Consider the following 26,940-nt stretch of genomic DNA (forward strand, 5'->3'; position numbering starts at 1 on the left):
GTGCAGCGTGACTTGATCTTTTAAGCTCTTTTCTCCCTCTAGGTATTCTAAATAACAACTGGTCTGAGGAGTACCTGCCAGGAGGGATTGAGATCTGCCTTCTGTATTGTTCTGTGTGACCTTAACTGTTCATTAGCAGTTAGAGGGGTGGGAAAATAAAACCCCAAAAGCAAAGCAATTTCGTTGTGACCCAGAAAATCCAAGGTGAAGAATTTAGAATTGAAATTGAGGAAGACAAATTCCTCTGAAACCTCAAATTCCTTAGAACTTCTCTGAGAAAGTAAGAAGCACACGCGAGTCCAGATCTCTAAGAGTGTTCATTCCAAGTCAAACAATCGATTCAGAATTGAGGCCAACAAGTAGCAGAGAGTCGAGCTTCTGACAGGGCACGGTGACTTGGAGGTGTTTGATGCCTTTTAGTCTCCTTCCATTTGCTTAAAGTTAGGAGATGGTCAGACGGTGCGATTTTGGTTTCAGGGTCTGGGTTCTGGAGGAATTGTCATCTGTTTTACAAGCTCTCTGGGAGAGCAGAGAGGTGATGTTCTGGCCCGGGAGGAAGCGGTGATGGGTCTGGGGCCAACAGAGGATCATACTGTTGTTACTACACTTGCTGACATTTGCTTCGGGTTCTTGCTACCAGATTACAGGCCCATGCTTGAGCCATGGAAGAATGTGTGAATGTTTGTTTTCATCATGCAGATGGATAATAAAAAGAAGCGAATGGGAGTCACCTATCTCTTGGGCAGACATCTGTTACTCCTTAGAACTTGGCTTACTCTAGATATTTCTTTCTTTCTTTCTTTCTTTCTTTCTTTCTTTCTTTCTTTCTTTCTTTCTTTCTTTCTTTCTTTTTTTTAATTGTATTAACTTAACATGTAACCCTTTTTAAGTGTAGAGTTCTGCAGCATTAAGTATATTCACACATATGGGCAACCATCACCACCATCTATGTCCAGAACTCTTTCATCTTCCCAAACTGAAACTGTACCCAATAGATAGCAACTCTCCATTCCCCTTTGCCTCCCGCCCCTGGCAACCACCCCTCCATGTTCTGACTCTATGAATCCAACCACTCTAGATACCTCATATAAGTAGAGTTATATAATATTTGTCCTTTTTTTTTTTTAAGATTTTACTTATTTATTTTGAGAGAGAGAGAGAGAGCAGGGTCGCAGGCGGGGAGGAGCAGAGGGAGAGGGGGAGGGAGAATCTTAAGCAGATTCTATTCCCAGCATACAGCCTGTCATGGGGCTTAATCTCACAGTCCTGAGCTCATGACCTGAACCAAAATTAAGAGTCAGTGGCTCAGCCAACTGAGCCACCCAGGGGCCCCACACTATTTGTCATTTTGACTTGGTTTACTTAGCATAATGTCTTCAAGGTCCATCCTTGTTGTAGCACGTGTCAGAATCTCTTCCTTTTTACGGCTCAATAATATTACATCATATGAACACGCCACATTTTATTTATCCATTTATCGATCAATAGACATTTGTGTTGTTTCCATTTTTGGGGTATTAGGAATAAAGCTGCTGTGAATCTTGATGTACAAATCTGTGCGAATCCTTGCTTTCAATTCTTTTTGAATATATGCCCAGAAGTAGAATTGCTGTATCATGTGGTAATCTCATGTTTTAATTTTTTGAGGAACCACCATACTGTTTTCCACAGCAGCTGCAATATTTTACATGTTCACCAACAAAGCACAGGATTGCAAGTTCTCTACATCCTCATCAGTACTTGTCATTTTGGGGGTTTTGTTTGTTTTGTGTTTTGATAATAGCCATTAAATGGGAGTGTACTGTCTCATTGTGGTTTTGTTGTTTTTTTTTTTTTTTAAAGATTTTATTTATTTATTCATGAGAGAGACAGAGAGAGAGAGAGAGAGGCAGAGACACAGGTAGAGGGAGAAGCAGGCTCCATGCAGGGAGCCTGATGTGGGACTCCATCCTGGGACTCCAGGATCATGCCCCAGGCTGAAGGCAGGCACCAAACCACTGAGCCACCCAGGAATCCTTCATTGTGGTTTTGATTGGCATTTCCCTAGTTATTAGTGATGCAGAACATCTTTTCCTATATATAGTGCCCATTACTGTATCTTCTTTAAAGGAATATCTGTTCAAGTCCTTTGCCCATTTTTAAATTACGCTGCTTATTTTATTGTTGTTGATTATAGGTGACTTTTTTTTAATGTTATGGATTTTTATCAGATAGATGATTTGTGAATATTTTTCTCCACTGTGTGGGTTGCCTCTCCCTCCATTGATGGTGTCTTTGATACACAAAGGTTCTCATTTTTATGAAGCCCGATACATCTGGTTTTTTATTCGTTTGTTGCTTATGCTTTTGGTATCATACACAAGATACCACTGCAAATTTGCTTTTAAATATATTAACATATAACTCCTTTCTCTTTACTACCACAAAAATCATTACTTGTGGAAATTTTTCTTTTGAGGGAATTTTGCTTTGAAATGGCTCTCTTTTTTTGTTTGCAGAAGGCCTTAATTTTATTTCAGAATTGGTTGACTTCACTTTTGCCATGCTCTACCCATCTTTCTTCTCTTCTCAAGGGATCACAAAGACTCACTTGTGGATATAGAAAAAAAAAAGAGAAAATGAAGGAAAGGCTTGGTTTGAAAAGAGCTTCAATCATGTATATTATATGGGCTGAGAAGAGAAAGGCCAGATTTAGGAAGTCTGGGGAATATGAGGGGGCCCTTTGGTAATCATGACTGGCAGGAAGTGTATGACACCAAACTGGACTGCCATTTGTCTGAGAAGGCTGAAATATATTTCCTAAAGCTGTTTCTTTCCTCCACAGGACGTAAAGGTTATTGAAAATTAGGCAAGCTCTAAAGGCAAACCTAGATCTAGGGCACTGACATCCAGTCTCTATCCCAAGGACTGAAAGAGTTGTTCCATATGTACTTCTCCAAGTGTATAAGTGCTTTTGTTCATTCCTTTTTATTTATTTTTATTTTTTTTAAGATTTTATTTATTTATTTGAGACAGAGAGAGAGAAAGCATGAGCAAGGGGGAGGGTCAGATGGGGAGGAGAAGCAGACTCCCTGCTAAGCAGGAAGCCTGTCAAGGGCTAGATCCCAGGACTCTGGGATCATGATCAGAGCTGAAGGCAGACCCTTAACTGACTGAGCCACCTACATGCCCCTGTTCATTCCTTTTTAGAAAACACCATATATTTCTCTTTTTTAAAATTAAATTCTAGTAAGATTCTTCTAATAACTCAGAAATTCTATCTTTTCCCTGTTTGCCAATTTCTCATATGTTGCTCATTATTATTTTGGGGTTAGATTCTGTGCACAAATCACTCTTAACAGTAGCCACACATCTGAAATGCCACGGATATTGCTTGATATCGAAAAGCAACTGAGGAGTGCATTGTAAATTTATACAATCTCATCCTTGAGGAACAAATTCCATCCAGAGGGAGAACGCCTCAAGGACCTTCTTTGGACAGTTTCAAAAGAAGGTATTTACAGGATATCGTGTTTAGTACTTTCCCATACTTTATGTCGCAACTGTTGTCACAACTTCTGTGGCATTGGTCTGTTGCTTACTTCAGACAACCGGCATGAGGTGATGGTTGTGTTTCTCTATGTAGCATGTGTTCAGGCTTGAGATTTCCATGACATTCCTGGCTTTACCATTGGTCTGGTCTGGAGAGTGGTTCCCTGTGCCAGTCATTGTCCCCACGTGGCTGCTGCCTGCACAGTTGCTCGAGTTGGGGGCGTCTGGAGTTTTGCACCTTTAAAAAGTTGAATGGCGGCCTACTTTATAAAGGCAACCCTTTTCAAATAACCTGCAGCTTCTTGAGTAGATCTATACTTGCCTGCATGCACAGACTCAAAGGCATCAGTGATTAGCTTTCCTGGGGACAAGGAATGACAGCAGTAAGTTTTTCTAATATGCACATTACAGACCAAAATGCTACATTCCTAAAGTCACATTCAGTGGCCTGGAATCCTGAGAAACCACCTAGCTGCTGTTGCTGTTAGCTGCATATGTCATAATTAGTTTGAAGCTGGAAAATGCTTTCTACCTGCAGAATATCTGAATTATAATCCCTAAATTTAGTGTCTGCAAGTAGGCATCCCAACAAGACCACAGCTCAGCCCCTGATGGCTTCATCTTGCTCCCTGGTCTGCCCACTATGCTTGTGTGTCCTGGGCTTCAGGGAAGTGTGGTGGCGCTGGAAGGAGGGAGAGAAGCAGAAGTCAGAGCAAGCCCACTAGGTCCTGCAACCGGCTTAAGTGGCACCAGGAGAAAATGCCTTCAGCTGGCACCGGGTGTATGTGTGCCAAGCTTTGCTTGTTTGCCATGGAAATCCTGGTTGTAACAGAGACCAATGCCATTCAGGCAGCGAGCGAGAAGCTGCTTTTATGGGGAGGCTTTTTTGGCACTGTGTCCGACATACACTCCAGTCAATCACGGTAAAGTGCCTAATAACAGATGTGGTAATTAAGCCTGAAGAACTCTGTCTCTATTTTTCCTTTTTTTTTTATTTCAGGGAATAACAAAGTGCCTCATTAAACCTCCAATCATGCTGATTTTTGAATTGGACCTACTGATATTGTAAAAAACGACATCTCTACAAGGGCTTTCTTCTTAAGTCCCTATTAGCCAAGGGTGCTGCCAGGGAAAGTTTGGACCTCTTTGGGGGAGGATGATTCTGGTCTTTCTGTGGTGCCCTTTGCACTCTGGTACCAAAGTATATTTGAAGATTCCAGGGGTACAATCAGATACCTTTAAGTCTCCTTCCATATAAACAGTTTTAGCTTCTATGTGCTTATGTGAATGCAAAATGCCCCCTGATTCTCTTAGGTTCAAATTATACTGCTTATAGCAAGAAATTAACTTCAGTTTTCAATCTCAGAAAGCTTTCAGATAACCTGAAACCATGGTAAATTACCATATTTTAATAGGATAAATTATCTTGGAAAAAAATTTAATTACATCTGAAAAGGTCTGTCTTTGATTGTGGCAGTTTCTAAGGCAAATGTCTTCATTAAGGTTGTTTTTCCTTCTTTTATAATGATGAACGTGAGTCTGGCTCATCATTAAAGATGAATCTAAGAGTTTAATGACCTGGGACAGGTAGAAAAAGTATATGTCCTTAATAGTAAGAGAATGTGGCTTGAAACTTTCCCATGAGCTCTTCTGAATAGTTCAGAGAGGGTTCTATGGTGATTGTGGTGCTCTCAGGAAAGAGCAAGTGCTCTGCTCATTTCTGACATGGCTCATTAGATAGTGTAGATTTGGAAGCTGCATATATATCTTGGAGTTAATTTTTTTGTTTCTAATCCGGAGTGGCCATTGGCATAGAGATTTGGGCAGACATTTTGTTTTAACTGTTTTGAAAAGTTTCTGGATCCATTTTTTAAAGTTATTGATTCATTTCCTTGTCTCCTAATGTGTAATTTGAGTCTTTCAGGATATTTCCAAGAGAATTTCTAGTTCACTATATTCTTAAGTTTAGCTCTTAATCTGACCCACATAAAGCAGGTGATTCAAGAGCATAATCAAGATTTAATCTCAATTCTTATATGAATGAAGCATAAACTTGATCTACTTGTTCCATTAGCCCTGAGCAAGTAATTTGTGTGTGTGTGTGTGTGTGTGTTTTAATATTTAATTTATTTATTTGAGACAGAGAGAACCAGCAGGGGGAGCTGCAAAGGGAGAGGGAGAAGCAGGCAACCTGCTGAGCAGGAAGCCTGATGTGGGGCTCTATCCCAGGACCCTGGGATCATGAGTCAAGCTGAAGACAGACGCTTAACCAACTGAGCCACCCAGGCACCCCTAATTTGTATATATTTAACATTTGTACATATACATACATGTAAAGGTGTACCAACCTTAATGTTACTCCATATTTGTTGATTCAACTGATACCTAATATTTGTAATTCATTTTTTACCACTTTTAATATATATATTTTTTAATTTTTATTTATTTATGATAGTCACAGAGAGAGAAAGAGAGGCAGAGACACAGGCAGAGAGAAGCAGGCTCCATGCACCGGGAGCCCGACGTGGGAATCGATCCTGGGTCTCCAGGATCGTGCCCTAGGCCAAAGGCAGGCACCAAACCGCTGCGCCACCCAGGGATCCCCATTTTTTACCACTTTTATCCACATAGGCAACATTTTCCATCATTGATGTCAAATATGATCTTGCCAAATATGAAAATAGGCATGTTTATACTCAGAATTTTACCATGTTAAAATTTGTCTTAAGAAAAAAAAGATACAGGGACACCTGAGTGGCCCAGTTGGTTGAGCATTGGACTCATGATTTTGGCTCAGGTCATGATCCCAGGGTCATGAAATCGGCCCCCGCCTCAGGCTCAGCTTAGTCAGCTTGAGATGTTCTTTCCCTCTTCCTCTGTCCCTCCTCCTGTTGACACACACACACACACACACACACACACACACACACTCTCTCTCTCTCTCTCTCTCTCTCAATAAATAAATACATGAATGAATAAATAGATATCTAAAAAAGACAAAAACAAACAAACAAAAAACCAACAAAGGTATAGTAAGAAAGACCCGTGGTTCAAAGACACTATTGTCAGGATTACTCAGTTGCAGGCCAAGCTAAGCTTTTCTTTAAATTAGATTCAGATTAGTTTTCTTCTGTTTTTTTTTTTTGTTTGTTTGTTTTCTTCTGTTTTTCCTAAAAACAGCAAGATCTTCTGGGATAATACAGCTCATGTTTTAGTGTCAGTTCCATTGTTGGGTAAATATTTCAATAAATTAACGAATAGGCCTTTTAGATGAAGTGGCAACTTGGCCAACTCAGAGCAGCCCTGAGCAAAAATGCCATCTCCTAGTGGCATGGTCTCTCAAAGTTACCTGGAGTTCCCAACTGAGGTGTTTGTTTCCCATCCTACCTTTAGTTATCAGTCTTTCGCCTCAAGCCTCTGGACTCATATCAACTGCCCATGATTCACAAGATGTATTCTCCTGATTGCCCTTCAACCTCTGAGATCACTGCTTGGTATGATGTGAATGTTCTATGTCCTGTAGCCCCAAGTTTTGATCTAGCTCAGTTAACGACCATTTATTGAGCATCTGTTATATTCTTACAGATGTGGAGAGACCTGGTAATCAAGGACAAGTGCAGTAGAAGACAAGAGCAAGACTTGTGCTTTGCTTTTTAGTCTAGTTGGGGTGGTGGAATGGGCTACATCAAAAGATGACCTGCAGCCCAGGGAATGAACACATATTAGATAAAGGATGTGCACAACTGGTTCCATCAGAGGTTTCTATGCAGTTTTTAGTGAAAGGACTAAAGCATATTTTTACTTAGGTCCCAACACATCATTAACTAGATATTTAATGAGAGAATAAATTATTTCAGAGGGAGAAATAAGATGACAGGAAGCCTATGTAATGGTTTGAATTTCAAACACTTAGTGAGGCTTACATATTGACCCGAGGGAATTATAGAAATGAATCATAGACCCTTGAAAATTAGCAGGGCAGGAAAAATATAATCTGTGCAGGAAACCATTTCCATCCTCCACAGATTCTTCAATTGAGATGGTCTTCATGGGCAGTTTAAATCCATTAGGTTTTAGTTTTCCTTTTTCAAATGAGGTGATTAGAAAGTTTAAAACCGTGAACAAATGACAGTGATGCAGTTTATGGGAACTGATTCTTCATAAGAAGGAAATGAATTTATTCAGTGTGATGGGGTCAACATAAACTGGATTATATTCTGCTACCTGTAGTTTCCATTATTTATGATAAAGTTAAGATATTACTATTAGAGATTTTAAATTTTTAAAAAGAAAGTGTCAAAGAAGAGGATTTATAATAAAAGCAAAAGGGAAATGACATTTTTAAAGGAGCAAGAATGGAAGAAGGAAAGAGATTAAACAAAATGTCATCAATTGGGCCTGTAACCCTGCAGACTTCAAAACTCTTGCCTTTAGTTCAAACACCTTTAGGTCCATTGGTTCAAACTGCTCTTAAAGAGTTATTAGCATTTGCTTAAAAGCAGAGGTGTTATTTACCATGAAACCTGTAATTACTTTAATATTGTTATAAATAATTTTATTTATTTATAATTATTATTTAATATTAAAATATTAATGTTTACTATTTAACCTTAATGTTTAATATTTAATATTAATGTCTCTTTATTTTTAACATTATACGTCATATGCATTTTATGCCCACTAGTGCTTTTCATTTCCTTGCTTTATTTAGGTAATGTACAAATACTTATGTACATTTGTAGTCCATAAAAATGTTCTTTTACTTGCATTCATGTTGTGACCCTCATCAAAGACCATCAGAGACCCTAGTTACTTCTCAATAATAAGACTTAAAATGATACGAATCCCTTCCTTTTCCTGTTGTCTATATTTCAAACATATATTTTAAGTCATCTTGTGATATATTCTTTCTCTTCTCTGGATTATATTTATATTACACTTCATTAACACATTGATACAGGACAGTCCTGTAGTTACTGTAGACTAGAAAAATCTGCTAATTATCGGAGGTTCATTCTAGGGTGTTCCCAGACATTGTTTTTCTGATGAAGTTTGCTGAGATGGGTCTGTATACCAGGATGCACTGTGCACTCTAGGAATTGTGCTTTTCAACCATGAGTACTCAACTATTCTTCTTAGCATAGTTAAAGGTTGACATTGAGAAGTTTATTCCATTGCTCCTTTACCCCTGACTCCTGTACCTTCCTTTGTTACTTCTGTTGCCTGACTCCTAGTCCATCCTGGACCATCCCTTTGCTACTTCCAGTGTATGCTCATGGTCACTTCACTGTGTCCATAGCTGAGATGAATACCAGGTCCATAAGAATCATAACTAAAGGTAGCCATATTAGAGCAGAGCTACTTCCTGGGAATACAGGAATGCCAGTGAAAAGAAAGCCTTAACCTTTAAATGAATTTACAGAATAACTACTAATTAAGTCCTGGAAAGTATCCATAGAATTCTCCTATGAAGCAACATAATTTTTTTTTCTCTAATTGAACCACATATTTTTCTAGCAAAGCTTTCATTGTTTTTCTATATTTATAATCACTAGTATCATAATCATTTTGTTTCGATTCTGGGATTTTCTTTTGGAGTTAGATAGCATAGCAATTAAATGGGACAATCTTGACCTTCCATTTCTTCCTCTATATAATGAGAAAAATATTTCAAAATCCAGAACAATTGATTTATGTATTTTGAGCTTTGTCTTTCCCATGGGTCATTCATTTATTCAGTAAGTCAATAGTCAAGAACGTTATTGAGTCTCTCATATGTAGCAGAACATGCAGAGGTGAACAGTGTATTATTTTGGCATGAAAGTGTTCACCAGCTGCTGAAGACATAAATAAGAAAGTGATAAATAAAATAGCATGCCTTTCTAGTCTGACAAAGAACTAGTCTGCATCTCAGGATGCACCAGGAGTATGAGAACATAGAGGGATGTCTAGATTGGCCTGGGAGCACTTTAAGAGGAAGTAGCATTTGATTCTTGAAGGATACCTGGGAAAGTCAAGTAAGCAGGCACTGCTCAGGTGGTATATAGAAATGATACATACAAGTGAGAACTTTCTGGGTATTAAGGTTGGACTTCCATTATTTTGAATGAAGGAATACCAATTTGGGCTTTACTGAAAAGGAAAGCTCTCAAAAACTTTTAAGTATAGAGGCACCTGGCTGGTACAGTCAGTTAAGTGTCTGATTCAGTTTTGGCTCAGGTCATGATCTCAGGGCTGTGAGATTGAGCCCCTGGGGCTCATCGGGTTGGGCTCCACACTTGGCTTGGAGTCTGCTTGAGATTCTCTCTTCCTTTGCCTCTCCACTCCCCCCACCCCTGCTCTTGCTCTCTCTCTAAAATAAATAAATAAATCTTTAAAAATCCTTTATATATAGAAATGTGATATTCTGATTTGTGTTATGACAGAATTGGTGGCAGCAGGGAGGATCGATTGGAAGTTGATTGGTAAAAGGAATAAATCGATCAAACTGAAAAGCTATTCAAAAGTTAGTTTTCTAGACTTTGGTTTTAAACTTGCTATTAGTAAAACCTACTTTATCTTTACAATAAAAAGTAAAACTAAAGGACCAATACTACCTACCTGCTTATTGCTGTGGTTAGAACAGCGAATAAAGTGGATGATAAATGACAGAGGCATATATTTCTCAACTTTTTATTTCATATTTCAATGTTAAAATGAGATTAAAAACTTAATGATCCTTTCAGGAATAGTCGACCAAAAATTGGCCATTTCTTCATTCCTAATAGAAGTCTTCATTAAAATGTAAAAGTGATCATTTAAAAGAGTGGGATTATACTTAGTAGGTATAGTTGGCATCACTAGCTGAAAATTAATATAAAAGTACTTTACAAAGTAGACAAAGTGGTCAAATGATATTTCAACAAAAGGAAAATTGTCCTAGAATATACAAAGCTTATAAATGCATGAGGTAAGAGGCACCTGGATGGCTCGTTGGTTAAATGACCGAATCTTGATTTCAGTTCAGGTCATGATCTCAGGGTCGTGGGATCAAGCTCCTTGTTGGGCTTTGCACTCAGTGAGGAGTCTCCTGGAGATTCTCTCTCTCTCTCTATTCATTTTTATTAAATAAATAAATAAGTAAGTAAATAAATAAATAAGGTAAGAGATGACGACAACTTTTGCAACAGTTTTGCCACTAGAACGTTGACTGATGCCTGGAAAATTATGAAAAATAAATTAATGAAAGTTAATATCCAGTAAGTAAAGCATAAATGGCTGAAAATAAGAGTGGAAAAACCAAAATACCCATAAATGTTGTAAAACTCACCCTATTTCAAACTAACAATGTCAAAATCCTCCCCTGAAACTTTTAAAAAACAAAAAAAGGCAAGTGTTTTTATGGTAATTTAAGGTACATGAGGGATGTGTAACTGCCTCATGGTACATAAAAATTACTAGTTCTTGAAAAACTCATAACTTGAAATACCTATTTTTCAATAGATTTTTATTTATCTCATTTATGAATTCCAGATTTTTAAAAAAGATTTTATTTATTTATTCATGAGAGACACAGAGAGACAGGCAGAGACACAGGCAGAGGGAGAAGCAGGCTTCCATGGGGAACCTGATGTGGGACTTGAACTCAGGACCCCAGGATCATGACCTGAACCAAAGGCAGATGCTCAACCACTGAGCCACCCAGGTACCCCACTAATTCCATGTCTTGATAGACTCAAGAGAGGTCTTGCTAGAGCCAAGATGTTTTTTTTTAAATTTTTCATTCAAATCCTCATATTAGACTATTTATACTTTATTCATTCATTCATTCACTCATTCAATCAGTCAGTCAGTCACCCTCCTCTTTGCTAGGTGCTAAAGATACCAAAGATACCAGAGAAAACCAAAAAGCATCACTGCACTGATAAAATTGGGGGGCATGTCCATTTATCTTTCATCATCTCCTTTGCAATGGCCATTAGCAAAACTTTTATGAGGCTTGTGTCTAATTTGCTCCATCGTTGCACAGACTGAGTAGGCATAATCATTGGGAGCTCTTCCTCTTTGAAATTAAAAGGAGCATTCATAAGTTGCCTTATGAAAATATTGGACATTTCATCAATATTTTAGTGTTAAACTTTTATAAAGAACCCTAGGACTTAAATTTTGTATATTTATATTCTATTAAGAGTGGCATCAGCCACAAGAAAAAAATGTAATTACTTCTTGATTATCTTTGTGTGCAGCAATTCATAATATTGCACAAGACACACTGACAGGATCTTGAATTTTGGGCCAATATTAGCCTAAGGAGAAGCTATTTATGAAATAGCTTTGTGACCTTGGGCATACACTGAATATCTCTGCTCCACAGTATCACCATTTGTAAAATTAAAAGTCTTTGATCAGCTTCCTGCTAACAGCTATGTTCAGACAAAAGCCAATGAATCTTAGGAATTCTGGATGTTTGTAAGAAAGACAAATGGAAAATATAACTCTCTTTATACGTTTTCTTGTCATTCAAGCTGCTTTCCTGGCTGATACTTGTGAAAGGGAAGTAAAGCAGAGAGGATAAGTGACCTGATAGTGATCAGAGTTTGACGCCGCACCAGACTAGAATTTACCTTAGTTGCTATACTTTCCTGTCCCCACGGCATGTAGATCCTGAATTACCCTAAAAATGGCAGAGGAAGACAAGTACAGAGACACAGGGACATCAGAAGAGAGAGTTATGGATAATGTGAATGAAGGAAGCAGTATGGAGAATGGCCTTTAACTTCCTTTCAATATGAGATTGTTCTTGAACCATTATTCAGGGTCAGACGGGGTCACTTTTTGAATAAAAGATCTGTCTAGATACCACAGGAAGTGGTGTTGCTACTTCAGCATGTGGTACTTTATCTACTAAAACAAAGCCCTATTTTAAGTCATAAAGTTGGGATTTGGGTTGTGGCTTCTCATATTTGCATATATGTGCAGTTGGTGAGGAAGTGGAGGTGGGAAGGAAGGCTACCCAAGTATTTTCTTCTTAATGTCCTGGCCAAATGCAACTTTGAATAATTATGTTCTTCCGCCTACTTGTATTTCTCCAGCAATTGCCTTGCATTTTGCCTCAAATCTTCAAAGCCTTTGACTGTGGGCTTAAAACCGTAAGGATGAAAGTGTCCAGACTCTTTTGCGGCCATGCCTGCTGCAAGCCATGTCTGTGGTCACTCTGCATCCTGGTCTGGATTAGTGGTTCAGAATTGAGCAACCCTGGGAAGAATGGCAGTTGCGTCGCAATGTCCCTGATTATTTGAAACATCTGTACAGTATAAATGTGGAAACACTTTTTGTACTTTCTTCTTTTTTAAGTAGGTGACACACCCAGCATGGAGCCCAATGCAGGGCTTGACTTCATGACCATGAGCTCAAGACCTGAGCTGAGATCAAGGGTCAGACACTTAACCCACAGAGCCACCCAGATGCCCTTACCTTTTGTACTTTCTAACTCAGAGTCTCAGTTTTGACCAGGAAATCACTTAGTCATTTGGAGAACCTAGCTTTTTAATGAATTTGCATTTCAGGAAGCATTTCTTGCTGCATCATGCCGATATAGTGTTGTTTTAGAAAGACTATGGCTTTTTCACTGGGTGAAGATGATTCACCTGTAATTAGGAGCCCTGAGTTCTGGGTTCTTGGTGTTGCGCCGTTCACAAACTAGCTCTGTGATATAGATGAGTCACCATGACTAGGGGCTCCAATTATTTCTTCCATAAAAAGGAAAGATTTTGATTGGAGCCCATAAGGTCTCCAACTCTAACTTTCTTTTATGATTTTGATTGGAGCCCATAAGGCCTCCAACTCTAACTTTCTTTTATGCCTTTTAGTATAAAAGCTTTTTGGACCACAAGATAGGCATAGTGCCCTGGAAACTTTTGGGAGCCAAATGAGTGTGACAAACCTAAATTATATGGCGTGTTAGGAAGTATGAAAAAATAGAGGAATGCTGTGTGTGTGTGTGTGTGTGTGTGTGAGAGAGAGAGAGATTGTGTGTGTGTGTGTGTGTGTGTGTGTCCTTCATAGAATCTGGACAGATGCAGTTGATAGGAAAATTTTCTAAAATCTTGGCCCTTATCATGCCAGTGATGGAGGCAGAATGAGTGTAATCATCCTTCCTACTATAGCAGCATTTATGACTGCAAAGGACCTTCCAGGGAGAGGGACTGTGCAAATACGTAGGCTTCCCATTCCTGTTCTTGTTCCTCTCTGACCCCCATGTACAAGGAAAGACTTAAGATTCTGATGACACCCATATATCCTGCTGTATGTCAGAAAGATATATTTTCTCCTTTTCCACTGTACTATAATTTGACTTTTTTTTCTAAAGGAAATTGCCTTCTTTCATTATTTATTCTATTGCAACTGTTTTTTTTTTTTTTTTTTTTGCTGCTGGTATTGTGTCAGAGGATTGGTCAAACCTGACTTGTGAACTTTTTCAATCAGTACTGTATGCTTAAAAGAAAAAAAAAAAAGGCAAAAGATCTCCCTTTCTTCCTTGGGCTGATCAAGTTCTATTTGCCAATTCATTTTTCTTAAACCCGTTCATTCTTTGCTTGAGGCCTCATGAGGTGTTGGGATATTTTACTTGGGGTCAATCTTAAAACCATGATGTTTAGTGTCATTCCTGACATGGCCCTAAAACTCCTCCTCCCTCCCTCACTTTTCCACTCTGTGTTCCAGACAGTCTTGCCCATTTGCTTTTCCCTCTGGTAAGTTTCTTTCTCTGCCTTTGCTCCTAGTGATTCTTCTGGGTACAACCTCCCATGCTCCATTTACCCAGCAAAATCTTCAACAGTGCTGTCTTTTATGCATACTCACCAGTTGGGAATACTTTCTGAACTCTCTACTTATTTGGTAACCCTCTTTTGACCCTAATCATATTTTACATTGCCTTGTCATTACCAGACATGATATTACTTTTGTGTTTGATCATAAACTCTTTGAGGACAAAGATACCCTTCACTGGTGTTTGTTGATCGAAAAAAGTTACTTGTTTCTCAGCAAAGGGTTTGAAAAATTTCTATGTGAAAGATGGTTAAGATAATTACATGACTAGGACAGTTGATGAAATTTGAATCAGGTCTCTAGATTAGATAGTAATATTGCATCAATGTTAAACTTTTTCATTTAGATATTTGTACTACAATTACATATGTGAATGTCCTTGTTCTTAGGAAATACACATTGAAGTATTTAGAGGCATAGGGGTATAGTTATGTACAAATTACTCTCAAATGGTTAAATGTGTGTGTTTGTGTAAGCAGATGGTGATAAAGTAAATGTGGCAAAATGTTATCAGCTAGAGTCTGGGTGAAGATCTCTCCTTGTTCTATTTTTATAGCTTTCAAATAAGTTTGAAATTATTTCAAAACAAAGAGCTAAAAGCAAAACAATAATAAAATTTTATTTATTTTATATATAAATATTATTTCTATAGGTAAATTTTTATTTATTTCATATACAATTTCTGTATATTATCAGAGAAAATCATAGAAAAAGTGTTCAAAGGCAAGAAAGAAAAAGGAACGTTATTTTGCAGATGAAAAAGTAAACCAGAGAAAAGTTTAGAATCCACTCATTTAAGTGACCAGTAAGTGGTCTCATTGGTAAGTGGCTAGTAGCGCAAAGCACCTGATGAACTGCCCACATTATCATGAGGCAGGTAGTTCTTCTAGATAGTCAAATGCTAAAGATTAAAGACTAATGGCAGGATAATCTAGGACATGGTGGTATGTGGAAAAGCAGCAGATACACCTCAAAGCACAGGCATCTTGAGGTCATGTGTTCCAGAGCAAAATAACTGAAATTGTAATTAGAAGATGAAGGGCTGGAACGCCCGGGTGGCTCAGTGGTTGAGTGTCTGCTTCGGCTCAGGCCATGATCCTGGGGTCCTGGGATCAAGTCCCGCATCAGGCTCCCTGTAGGGAGCCTGCTTCTCCTTCTGCCTCTGTCTCTGCCTCTCTCTCATTCTGTGTCTCTTATGAATGAATGAATGAATGAATGAATACATAAATAAATAAATAAATAAATAAATAAATAAATAAATAAATAAAATCTTAGAAAAAAAAAGATAAGGGGCTCCTTCCAAGAGTTATAATGCAGAGAAAAGATTGCAGAAATCTCCCAGGTGGTTTCAGCCGTGCACAACTGCTACTGAAGATGTCGACAGAATTCTAAGCATTTTTAAGAGCATTTTGGAAGTCCAACTAAGTATTTTTGGTATAGACACATTAAAATACAGACGTATCAGCTTTATATTGCTGTGTAACAAATTACCTTAAAGCTCAGTGGCTTAAAAGAACAAACCATGCATCACCTCAGTTTCTCTGTGTCAGGAATTTGGGAGAAGCTCAGCTGGTGGCTCTGGCTCAGGATGTCATGATATTGTGGTCAGCAGGGGCTACAGTCACCCAAAGGCTTGACAGGGACTGGAGGATCCACTCCCATGGCTGTTGGTGGAAAGCCTCCCCTGAGGCTTCACTTTGCTGCTTGAATGTCCTAATGACATGGCAGCTGGCTTCCTGCAGAGTGGCAATCCAAAAAGCAAGATGGGAACTGCATTGCCTCTGATGATGTAGATTTCAAAGTTATACCCTGTCATTTTTGCAGTATCCTACTGGTTACACACTTTATTCATTGAGAAAGGGGCTGACACAAGGCAGGGATCACTGGAGGTCAGCCTGGAGGTTGGCTACAACCCTAGGGTATAATTACGGCTGCCAAAGCATAGTTGTTGAAAAAGGAAAGAAAGAAAGGGTAGTAAATTTTATAAAAGGGATAATAGAGCTTTTTTTTTCTTTTGGTGAATGGGCCAAATAAATGAGGACTTTAGATTGAGAAGAATGAGTGGGAATGTTATTGAGGAATAGTAAGTCATGAGAAGTTTAGGAAAATCAAGTTGCTTTTATTCACTGAACGCTGCAATAAGAAGTGATGTTTGAAGTTTCTTTTTCTTATAAAAAAAGAGAGGTATTGTTTCTCCAAAAGGAGATAAGTAGACTGAACCTAGGAAATAGAACTGCAATTCATAATGGTTTAAGCCACAACAGGTGTTCTTATTATTTATTTTATTTTAGAGAAAGAGAGCTGAACTGGGGTGGGGGGGTGGTGAGGAGGAGCAGAAAGAGAAGATGAGAGAGAGAATCTTAAGCAGGCTTCATGCTCAATACAGAGTGGGGAGCCTCATGTGGGCTTGATCCCAGGACCCTGAGATCACGACTTGAGCCAAAATCAAGAGTCTGTTGCTTAACTGACTGAGCCACCCAGGTGCCCCATTATCTCTTCCGAGTCTGGTCTTATGTCTCTGTATTTCTGATATTGGATGTTTTTGCTTTCTTTTTGATAAACATAGTTGTTTTATTAGTTTTTTATTTTGTATTATTTTATTTTATTATTATTATTTTTAAAAGTAGGCTCCATGCCCAACGTGGAGCCCAGTACGGGCTTTGATCTCACAACCCTGAGATCAAGAACTGAGCTGAAGGGATCCCTGGGTGGTGCAGCGGTTTGGCGCCTGCCTTTGGCCCAGGGTGTGATCCTGGAGACACAGGATCCAATCCCACGTCGGGCTCCCGGTGCATGGAGCCTGCTTCTCCCTCTGCCTATGTCTTTGCCTCTCTCTCTCTCTCTCTCTCTCTGTGTGACTATCATAAATTAAAAAAAAAAAAAAGAACTGAGCTGATACCAAGAATTGGATGTTTGATTGATTGAGGCACTCAAGCATCCCTAGTTGTCCTTTATATTGACCCTATTTTCTATTATTTCTCCCAGTTTTGCCAATTCTTTCTTTCATTGGTTTCTCACATACTTCTCTCAGCACCCCCCCCCCCCCCAAAGGCTGTTCTACCCCATACCTAAATGCACTAACCTCCACTCACTTTCTTTGCCTCCACTCCCTGTTTCCTTTGCTGGATCTTGCACACCCTCTCTGTGTCATTCTCCAAAACATTTCTTTCATCAAATAATGCACCCTGCTCAAAGACTTCAGTGTATCCCACTGTAGGCAAGATAAAACCATATGAACTCCTTAGCCCGATGCTCAAGACCTTTTATCTCTGAGCTCTGCCTACTTTTCTATCACAGCCTCTCATGATTGCTTACAAGATCTCCTGCTGTCCACCCACAAGGCTTGGCTCCCACTTCTCTCTTTGCCTCATGGCCCCTTGCCACGGTTTTCATTTACTCAAGGCTTTCTTTTACCTGGATGTGATGCCAAGAACAGATCGCAGATGTTGTAGTCATCAGACAGATTGGTTCAAATCTCTGCTGTTTTAATTGTCTGATTTCAAGTGAAACATTTAACCTCAGCCAATGAGATTACATATGTGAGGTGCAAGACATGAGGTAGATACTTGGTGATTTCTAGTTCTTTTTCTTTTGAATGCTTGTGTTCATGTTTGGCTTCTTTCCTGAAACTTTGTTGCTCACATTGATTTTTCCCTCCTCTTAGAACTGTATTTCTATGTTGATTCATTTGGCAAATACTATTTTATTGAGAATTTTTGTCCCTAGTAGATTTTGACCTGTTGAGGCAGACACCGTGCCTTAAAAGTCATAATGGTTCCCAGAATTGCTTGGACTTAAATGCCTAGTGAGTATTGTTTGTAGAATTTTCCATATGCTGTGGATGAGATTCCTAGGGATGTTGTAGAGCACTTCCCAAGGTTGAGGATAGGTGGGTGATCAGAGGCTCCCCTAAACTACCCTTTAATGCCACCTAGATAATAACTGTGGAATTGGCTGATTAAGTAGATGAGAATGTACGTCTCTGTTCCCACGATAGCCTTTTCTGGTCATAAACATGCCTGCATCATGCTGTATTGAAATGGTCCATTTGCAACTATTCTTTATGTGGCTGGTGAGTTTTCTCAAGGTAGCCCAGTGCCTGGCATCTTCAGGGCTTCGCTTAGGTCTTGTTTGATATGAAGTGTCCAATGAATGCCAGAACTGGTATCTAAACACTCACTCCATGCTAATGTTTTGGATATACATTTTTCTTGGTTGTTTATGAAACCGTTATAAGTTTGTAGAATAGAATTTGATCAATTTTTTTTATGTTGACAGCCAGACTCCTTTAACTTATATTCTTGGAGTCTTCCAAAGAATGCTGTGTAACTGCCAACATAAGATGATTTAATTTGACTCAGAAGAATATCTCTGTTGGATGTGAGCAAAATAACATGAGGCTTTACACATACAAAAAAATTTTTAGTACTTACATTGCTTCAGATAAAGAGTTAGGCTTGGCTGAAATAATATGCTGCTAGAGGGGCCCTGGGTGGCTCAGCAGTTTGGCACCTGCCTTTGGCCTGGGAAGTGATCCTGGAGTCCCGGGATCGAGTCCCGCATCGGGTTCCCTGCATGGAGCCTGCTTCTCCCTCTGCCGGTGTCTCTGCCTCTCTGTGTGTGTGTGTCTCATGAATAAATAAATAAAATCTTTAAAAAAATATGCTGCTAGAATAACTAGCTTTGGGCAGTGAAAACAGAAATCACAGCAGTGCCTCCCGGATTTGTTTTATCTGCAAAATAGTATTTCTATGGAAATTGTCACCTGGAGTTGTTCTCAGGACAACTGGTAAGCATTATTATTTGTTTGTTTGTTTGCTAAAGTAAGCTCTACCCCTAATGTGGGGCTTGAGCTCATGACACTGAGATCAAGAGTCCCATGAGTAAGCATTACTCTTTTGACATCTTTAATATTCCGGATCTGGAGCTTTGATACTCTAGGATACTTTGATACTTTGATACTCATTGGCATTAAGCTCTAGGAAGAACTCAGCATGCTACCTTCTGGCCCATTTGGGTGGAAAAGCCTTTTTCTGAGGAAAAGCTAGTACATCATTTACAGATAACATGATGGAGTGATCAAGTAAAAATTGGTGGCTTTTGGTCCCCAGAGAGGGGGTGGGGATTGTGAAAATGTGACTATTCTTAATCATGAAATTTATTTGCAGATAGAAAACTGTTAGATGATTTTAGGGAAATCAGCTTGAGAAAAACTGGGTGAGGGCACCCAAGTTATTTCTGTGCATGCACTTAAATTATTCTATCAAGGAAAAAGATTTTAGAGACACAAAGGTTTGTCTGGCATCATTTATTCCTCTGTTGCTGCAATAATAAATTAGCAAGTCAACGCCCCATTATTTATTTCTCCCTAATACACTGATAAACTACTCCCTATCATCAGAACCCAGATTCATCCATTGTAAGGTTGTAGTCAACCTGATTATTTATTGAGATTTTTGTGAGAATAAGGAAAGCCTGCCTTCCTAGTAGGCAGCAAGAGTTAATTCTACCTGCTGTGTTTCTTTTTTCTAATCGGAGCACTTTAGCAATGCTAATCAGTTGTACTGATTTTCTGTTTTGATTTTTCCATAATAATTAAGTGAATGATATGGAATGCAATCAAGTTTGGCACTAGGGGGTTCATGCAAATGACTCTCTCTCCCCCCGCCTTTTTTTTAACATTTTAAATTTTGTTAAATAGAACCATAAGGAAAGTTATTTGAAGATGGAGACTGAGTGGGTGGGGGTAGCAGAACTCTTAATTTAGTTTTGAGTATTTTCCAAATGTCTATTTTAATGAAGCAAATCACCACTGTGTTGCTTCTTTTTTTCAATTGAAATACTTCTATTTTTTAAAGGCTGTGTTTTGTTTTCATTTGTGCTCCAAAGTGGAAGATTATAGTGTCAGACAAGATGGCACAGTTTAAAAGAGAGAAATGAAGGGAAAAAAATGTATTGAACTTTCTTCCTCCAGGGTAGATATAAAGGAAAAAAAGATACTCACATTTACTCATCAAAACCTGTAGAAGAAAACAAATGAAACAGGGAAAGTGTATGTGTAATGCTCTATCTGCTTCTGTTTTGGGTTGTGTCTCTCAGTGCCTTTTATTCAACAAGGTAGAACAAAAGGAGGGAGCATCTGTTTCTGAATATAATGAAATGTTGTATTTCTGGAGCTTTTTTTTTTTTTTTTTTTTTACAGCTCGTTGGCATCTCGGTGAAATGTCCTCTCCCCCACACTGTATATAACACTTGAATTATTTTCTCAAATGGTTTTAACCTGTTTATGTGAGTTTGCATGATCCCTGCATCTAGATCTAGCAGTTCTTTTTGCTTTTGATGTTTTTTACTTTAGTGTAGGTGATACTAGAATTCAGTTAATTTTCTGATTTTAATTCAGAAAATCCTTTGGAAGTGAGACCATCTAACATACGTGTGTGTGTGTGTGTGTGTGTGTGTGTGTGTATACATTTAAAAAATGTCCTTATAAAAAAAAATGTCCTTATAGTTTGCAGAAGGGAAACTTCTGCAAACACCTCTAGCAACTTGGCAATGCACTTAGATTTTTCGGTATGCCAAATTTCAAAAGCAAAGGGGAGGTGACCAAATTTTGCTTTTTTTTTTTTCCATCTGCCATCTCCATAGAGAGGTTAGAGCCTTCATAGAGCCTCATATCAACTGCAAAGCAAAAAGAGCTACAGAAGGATTAGTGTTAACATATTTACATTAAAAGAAAATACACAGCATTTTTCTTTTTCTTGGCAGTTAGATTCATTACTTGCAGCAATTTCTAACTTTACAGACTAAACATTGCTAATTGGAAAATGGATGGTTTGAGTCTAAGATGGTGACTCACGATACAACTTTCCAATTTGGGGTAATTGTTGGTAAGTAGATGGCAGATTACTGCTGACTAGCACTCATTTTGTCTTTGAGGAAAGAATGAAAGTTAATATACATATTTCACACTTCACTGAAACAAAACACTTATCCTGCCATAGATAGAGCAATCAGACAGAGATATTTGCCATGCTTGTTTGTTACAACTGGGTATATTAGAGGTTTTCTTTTTTTGACGAATGAAGAAAACATTAGCAGTATATTACATGTCTTCAACTGTGAAATGGGGATCGTAAAAACACCTTTTCCTTAGATGAATAACAGTAAGGGTTGGACAGACACACACATGAAGGGCTCCACACTGTGCCTGGCACCCAGCAACTGGTCAGGAAATTATTGCCTGTCATCATCACTGTTAGTCATTCCTATTAAATGGAATAATGTTGAGCTTCAGATTTTACGACTTCATGACAAACACCAATAATTAATTAATAATTAATTAATTCAAATTAATTTTTAAGCCCTGTTTTGGCTACCCATTTATGCTTTCTATGTTAGAATATATTTTGTGATGATGAAAACTCCCGTTTTTAAAAATTCCATAACCTTTTATAGTGGCTTACAGTATTTTTTTTTCTTACAGTATTTTTTAATTATCCTACAAATTCATGTTATTATTTCCTTATTTTAGGTCAAATATTTTCTTTTGTTTTAGCCTTTGTGCAGTTAGAGATAGATGAGTTGTCATGATACACTTGATACAATTAGAAACAGCCTGGATTTAAGGATTTAAGGATTGAATACTTCCTCACTTGATCTGTTCTCTTGAATTTGAAGGATAAACTATTTCCTAAGGTTTGATTTTTGCTGCTGTGGTTGTTTATTGTTTGTTTGAAGATAAACTAACCCCCTCCCCCCCCATTTTAAGTAATCTCTACAAACAACATGGGGCTTGAACTCACAACCCTCAGATCAAGAGTCCCACAATCTGAGGTACCTGGGTGGCTCAGTTGGTTGAATGTTTGACTCTTGGTTTCAGCTCAGATCGTGATCTCAGAGTCCTGAGACTGAGGCTTTCAAAGGGTTCTGTGCCTAGCAGGGAGTTTGCTTGAGATTCTCTCCCTCTGCTCCTCTCCCGCCACATGCATACTTTCTTTCGCTCATATAAGTAAACAAATCTTTTTTTAAAAAGAGTCTTATGCTCTACCAACTGAACCAGCCAAGTACCCCAATAAACTTACCTTTTTAAACCATAAGGATATTATCCAATAAATTTTGCTCCCATTTGCTTCTGCACCTGGTAATGAAGGAAATTAGTATAACGTCTCAAAACACCAGCTCTCACCCAGAAGATAACTGCTTCAGTCACATAATCTGGCCAATTGTTACTAATTTCCCTAGTTTACTAATAGGCAGATTAATAGTTATTCTCCTTTTTAATTAGTAGATGGGTCAGCTATTTATAGTTCCACGTCCAATTTTATAACAATTATATAAAATCATTTTATGTAAGTGTGACAATGAAACGTTTCCTTCTTACTAAGTGATGAGTTCCTGGAGGTGAGGAGGTGGGCATAAGGTCTGGGTCCTGCTGTTACACACCTGAGCTGGTGAGTGCCTGGCACACAGTAGGTGTTCAATAAATGCCTGCAGATGACTTCATGTATCTCCTGGGAACCTCCGACTTGACACATCTGAAACTGAACTAATGCTTCTTCCTTCCAGAAGGGGAGGGTGTCTGTGCTTCCCATCTTAGTGATGCGCACACCATCCACCCAATGAGCCTATGCCAGGGAGCACTCCTCTTTATTGTTTCCACATTCAGTCCCCAAGTTCTATTCATTTTAAGTCCTAAAAGCCTCTCAGATTTGCTCACTTCCTCCCTGCAAGGTCTGCGTTATCCCCCAGCAAAGTTCACGTACTTTGCAATGGTGTATAAAATCCTTTGTGATATGCCCCTGTCTCTTTCATGTCTGAATTAATTTGAGCTCCCTAAAATGTGTAAGACTCTCCTTTTCCTCTGGTTCCCTCTGCAAGGAATATTCACCTTTCTCTTCCTGTATCTCCTTTGGCGACCTCTTTTGCAAATATGTTGCTATTTGTTTTTCCCTTGTATTCTTTCTTCTTCTCCATAATACCAGGTTGATTTTCTCTCACACCGACCTCTAAACAGCTTTATGCCTTTTCCTCTACATTTATGAAGAAACCTCTGTAAGATAGCTGGTTTTCTGTTGAGCGGATGGGGAAACTGAAGCACTAAATATAAGAAATGTATATCATGAGTATTACGTTGTTTGCATGGTGCCCAGGATGGAGCAGGCGTTCACTGCATGTTGAATGATTCAGGGAATGAATCTCAGTTTGAGCTTGAGGTGCCTCTCTCTTGAGTCAATGGAGCTTCTGTTTCACTGTTTACCCTCTGGGACAAATGAGGCCAGATCTGAGCCCTCTTCTTCCAGAAGGGAAATATGCCTGGTGAGAGAATCTGGAAGCCTGTATTGCTCTGAGTTGTTTGGGTAGATTCCTTTAATGTTGAAGGGCATGGATGAGAAGGGCTTTTGTTTGTGGTGGCAATTAATGATGATTTGCACATTTTTGTAATTTACAAAATGGTGACCACCCTGCACAACACAAGAAATACCTCTCTCTTGGACCATGAAATCTGGTGACCCGTCTATTTAAACACATGGCTTGTTATGCATGGTTCAACCCTAGTGACAAATGGTACCCAATGTTGTACTGAAAAGAATTCTGTTTGGGTCATTTTCATGCTTCTCTAATTTGGATTTTTTTTTTCTTGTAGGTTTTTCTTCCGAAAAAATGGTTGCTTCTTTGAACTCATGCCTGAGCTTTATCTGTTTCTCATTATGCCTCTGGAGCAGGACAGCATCAGCACTGAATCTTGAAGACCCTAATGTGTGTAGCCACTGGGAAAGGTAATTGTTTTGAAAGTAGTCTGGGAAATAATTTCTGATAATTTTTTTAATATACTGTCATTATCAGTGTGATATGCAAAATTAGGATTTGAGAAGAGATTATGAAATTACTTTTGTGAAAAACCAGTCATTATTTTAAGAAATTGGCAAGATTCACCTTGATGTTACAGAATATCAGGTGAAAAAAAAACCTTGATCTGTTGATTGTAACACAGGACCAATTGTATAGCTAAGGGAAAATATCACAGCTCAATTAAGATGATCCCCCAAATATCTTCTCCCTGTTTTCAGTCTATTTGCAATAATCTGAGGGAGCTGGCCTTATGCATGGGAGCCAGTGGGTGAAAGATAGTAGAGAATGCTGTCCTGAAGGGTGGCAATTAGGGTACCAAATAGTTGGAACATATGTGGCCTGAAAAGGGAGATATGATTTCTGGAGGAACTGACAAGGCTGTGTAGAAATAGTATCATCTGAGATGTTCTCAAAGACCTGAATGAGATGAGCAGAGAGCAGTGATTGGGTGAGTCCAAGGAATGAAGGTGGCTCGAAATCAGTGCCACACACAGCCAGCCCACTGAGACTCTTGAGCAACCAAACTAGAGTCAGTGGAGTCCTGCAGGAGGAGGACTAGACTGAAGAGATGACATCAAAGCAGATGTGTGTAGATTAGAGCAATTGCAGTAGGAGATGTGGAGGAAGTACAACACCATAGGTCATTGTCAGAGATCTTAGGGTACTTTTTGGAACACAAAAATAGTACAAACCATCTAGTGCTATTGCAGTCCAGTCAAATGTAGTCTATATCACTCTCCTGTTCTTCTTGGATTTCTAAGAAAGCATCTTTATCTGAATGTCACATTGCAAATGTAAGTTTTCTAGAGAAAAGGTGGCACCCGTCTAGTATGCTCACACCCTCAAGAGTAGTAGGTATTTTTGATAGCTGTAGGTGCAGTTTCATCAAACTCTCGGTCTCTTCCTGTGTCATCCTCAGGGCCATGAGTAGCACACTGAAGAGATCACATTCTAGTCATCGTTGTCAGCACAGGTAAAAATGAACATGGTTCAGAGCTTTTCAAGCATCACAGCTATGTTCTTGTGGGGGCACACTGGTCCATCACTCACATCATTATTTTTCAGTGAGGGCCTCCTCATGTCTTTGAGCAGTATTACAGTCAGGTTCACAAAAACATATTTCCCTGGTCAGTCCATGGAGTTATGTATCACTATGAAACATTAAGCTGTAGAGGAAATATGTGTATGTAATCAAGTTCTATGTATTTGTGGCATGAACTATATTATATAGAATTGAAGTGGGAGGACCTCCTACTAATGATCTTTATAATTGTCACAGCACCTGCCATAAACATTTCACCTACAAAGTGCATAATAAATATCCATTAAGGCAATAAAAATGAATCAGAGAATACAAGAATGAGAACATATCACTTTTAAAAAAGGGAGGCCATTGGCCTTTGAACCTGCGGGAGGGGGAAAGCTTTGGAAAATAAGGAAAAAATCAAATCTGTAAAATGCTGGGAGATAATAATCACACATCTTGGTAATCCATTGATTGTAGAATGTGAGGGAGGCAGAGAAGGTGAGGTTTAGAGCCTGCTCTGTTAAAGAGTGGAGGGGTCATTGCACATATGAAAAGTGAAAGGAAGAGAGTTGATGTGAGAAAGAAGAGATTAGAATGGTTTTGCCATGTTGTGTTCCTAAGATCGGTTTGAGATATGGGCCCGGTAGTGTGTGGGAGTACAGAATTGGGAGTCTCCAGCATGATGAGATGTGAACAAGTCAACTCTCTGGGGAGAAAAGCTATGAAGAGAAAAGAAGCAAGACTTCAAGTAATCTAGCTCCCATTCGCACATGTACATTTTGTCCTGATTCCTTCCTCATTATTTGACGAAACCTGACAATGCATAATTGCATGTTTTATTCGCTATCGATAATTCCCATGGTTTAAAACACTGCCTTGCTTGGAGCTTTTGCTCCATAAATAACTGTTGATTGAGTAGGCTCACCTTCTGACATGAAATAAAGTGGCTAAATATGGATATCAGTGGGTAAATGGGGAGGGGGCCAGAGAGACAGGCAAGGGGCACATTAGTCTCTAAACCTAATACAATTCTACTGTGCAGAAGTGATTAGAGTAACCTCTAAAAATACTTCCTAATGAGGAGGGAAAATGAGGGTGAAAGAGTAGAGAAATGATGGAGATTTTTTTTCTCCTGACTGTATTTTTTCTATTGCCTTCTAGAAAGAAGGATTGACAACCATAATCTTCTTCCTGATAAATTTCCTGTTCTAATACTAGATAATGATTCATTGAAGAAAGGTAAAAGAAAATGCAATGGTTGTGACAAGAATGGAGAAAGGAGTATAAATTAAAATGATCAAATAGGGTGCAGGTGACAGTCTGTATTTTTGAAAGCTGAAATAGGCCTTGAATTGAAATAGAGAAAGATGAGTATCAAGGACAATTTTCTTGGTAGTAGGACTGAGTAGGGCTCATTGGAGGCTTGCCTTATCTAGACCCCACCTGTACCGAATGGACTCGACTCAGCTGAAGCCTTGCTTCTCACAGTACGGTCTGTGGGACTGTGACGTGAGCCCTGCCTGGGAGCCTATCAGAAATGTGGGCCTGCTGAATCATTTCTTTTCTTTTCTTTTCCTTTTTTTTTTTTTAAAGATTTTATTTATTTATTCATGAGAGACACAGAGAGAGAGGCAGAGACAGGCAGAGGGAAAAGCAGGCTCCCTGCAGGGAGCTCGGTGTAGGATTCGATCCCAGGACCCCAAGATCACGACCTGAGCCAAAGGCAG

The 26,940-nt window shown here is 38.8% G+C and overlaps 1 protein-coding gene across 9 annotated transcripts in view; it reads left to right on the top strand.

The window, feature by feature from the left end:
* The window catches only part of MEGF10 (multiple EGF like domains 10), a 320,303-nt gene that overhangs the window by 164,490 nt on the left and 128,873 nt on the right, over positions 1 to 26,940 (top strand). For all 9 annotated transcript variants that reach the window (XM_077911490.1, XM_077911492.1, XM_077911491.1 and 6 more), the window contains one exon: positions 23,981 to 24,113. In XM_077911490.1, the coding sequence (XP_077767616.1) occupies positions 23,981 to 24,113 (133 nt within the window). The remainder of the gene's footprint in view (positions 1 to 23,980; positions 24,114 to 26,940) is intronic.

This window comes from Canis aureus, chromosome 10 (assembly GCF_053574225.1).
Source record: "Canis aureus isolate CA01 chromosome 10, VMU_Caureus_v.1.0, whole genome shotgun sequence".
In the NCBI taxonomy this organism is placed as follows: domain Eukaryota; kingdom Metazoa; phylum Chordata; class Mammalia; order Carnivora; family Canidae; genus Canis; species Canis aureus.